This window comes from Palaemon carinicauda, chromosome 37, assembly GCF_036898095.1.
Source record: "Palaemon carinicauda isolate YSFRI2023 chromosome 37, ASM3689809v2, whole genome shotgun sequence".
NCBI classification, from domain to species: Eukaryota; Metazoa; Arthropoda; class Malacostraca; order Decapoda; family Palaemonidae; genus Palaemon; species Palaemon carinicauda.
The window spans coordinates 75402486-75404653 of record NC_090761.1 but is presented as its reverse complement, the minus strand read 5'-3'; the positions used below and the strand labels follow the sequence as shown (position 1 = coordinate 75404653).

Below are 2168 nucleotides of genomic sequence, written 5' to 3'. Positions count from 1 at the left end.
AAAACAGCAGGTGATGTGATTATCATTTTCAGGTTAATGAGAGAGAGAGAGAGAGAGAGAGAGAGAGAGAGAGAGAGAGAGAGAGAGAGAATTATTTCTCTTCTGAAAGAGCAAAATTGCGAACAAGACACAGCACGTAATGTGATTACCAACCTCATAAAGTCCAACATAATACTCCCAGCTGTTTTATGGACACAGTTGCCAGATGATAATACATTTAGCACGATGATACATTCGAGGAATTTCTCATAAATATAATGTAATTTCGCGTTCCCTAAATATACTTATGTATCACTAAAGAAAATTATTATAGTTGACGAATCTAAATTCATGCTCTTGAGATATATGTTACCACTTCAAATATTAAACTTTTATTTGTGATGAATATTTTTTGAATCCATAACTTTAATTTTATTGTCCTAATTTTTTACTCATTTCCCTTATAAAAAGCAAGTGTCTGTATGTATGTGAATGTGTATATACATATATATATATATATATATATATGCATATATATATATAAATATATATATATATATATATATGTATATATATATATATATATATATGTATATATATATATATATATATATATTATATATATATATATATATATATATATATATATATCTATATATATATATATATATATTCTGTCACACTCAGCGGCATTGCCAGACATATGAATAATCGGTTTACTCCCGTCTCTCAGGTATGGGGGGACCGAGTAGTCTTACCCTGGTAAACGAGAGGCCAACGAAACTGCCGTATTGTAGTTAGGATAGGGGGAGGGGATGGGAAGGGTTGAATCTTCGCGCATGCGTGCTTATCTATCTGAATGTTTGGACGTCATTTTTAACGGCTCGGGAAAAACAATAATAAAAATCTATACAATTAAAGAAATCAAATATTTATTATTTACCAATGCTTTATGTATGACTCATAACCTAATATGAATATAAGGAAAATAAGAGTTGTTCACATACTACCACCAGAAAAGGTAAAAACGCTTAGTATATCCATTTCCAATTCCTAAATCATAAATAAACTAGGGAGGCACTCAGTAGAGCGCAGACCTCCGCAGCGGCCGCTTATTTCTCCACCTTTTGGTCGACCTTGACCTTTAACCTTAACATGTATTGATTGGCGTGGATTTTCATACACTCCAATATGAACCAAGTTTGAAGTCTCTGTGACAACGATGTTAAACTCAGGGCTGATTACGTGAATTGGATATTTTGCTTGACCCTGACCTTGACCTTATATAATTTAACCATTTCGTGCTTTCTACTTAACAGTTAATCCCTGCACGTTTCATTACTCTACGATTAAAATTGTGGCCAGGAAGCTGTTCACAAACAACCATACACACAAACAGGGGGTAAAACATAACCACCTTTCATTTTCGTTGGCGGATGTAACAAAGAATTTGAACAATGAAGCATAAAAATTTCAGAATATCTTAAAAACAAAACATTTCATCTAAATGCAAATGACTGATATAACTGAAATTACAGATAACTCGCGATTTTCAACATTCCTGACCCAAAGATTATAAATCAGATTAATTGAGTAATGTTTTTTTTCTATTCTCGATTTGATGAATTGTAAATATCAATAAAGTTTCTTTTTACTTGTCAGACTAGCGAGGTTTCACAAAGAGATTCCTGAAAAAGGTTTTTATTTTTTACATTCCAAAGGACTCAACAGAGCATAAAATAAGTATTTTTGAAAGAATTTTATTAAAATATTGTTATTATTATTATAATTATTATTATTATTATTATTAGTTTGTAAAGTCGGAATCTATAAGCCCAAGGGCTCCAAAAAGGAAATTAGCCCAGTCAGGAAAAAAAAAAAAAAAACAGAATAGTTTGCCTGAGTGTGCCCTCAAGCAAAAGAACTCTAACCCAAGATAGTGGAAGACTTTGGTACAAAGGCTATGGCACTACCAATAACTATTCAAAACGGTTACTTACTAAAGAAATAATCATTATTCATTAAAAGAATATTATCCATGAACTAAGTACCTGGGACAGAGCTGAATTCCTATTTGACCTTTCTCTATAATAATAACAATGACCTTCTGACGTCAAGGTATGAAGCTGACCTTAATCTCAGATCCCTCCCACAAAACGATCAATATTCCTCACTCATATATATATATA

The 2168-nt window shown here is 31.8% G+C and overlaps 1 protein-coding gene across 1 annotated transcript in view; it reads left to right on the top strand.

Annotated features, from left to right (window-relative positions):
* Positions 1-952: 952 nt before the first annotated feature.
* LOC137629385 (RNA-binding protein 25-like) overlaps positions 953-2168 on the top strand; it is a 43435-nt gene continuing 42219 nt past the window's right edge. The window contains exon 1 of the mRNA XM_068360636.1: positions 953-1000. Within this exon, the coding sequence (XP_068216737.1) occupies positions 953-1000 (48 nt within the window). The remainder of the gene's footprint in view (positions 1001-2168) is intronic.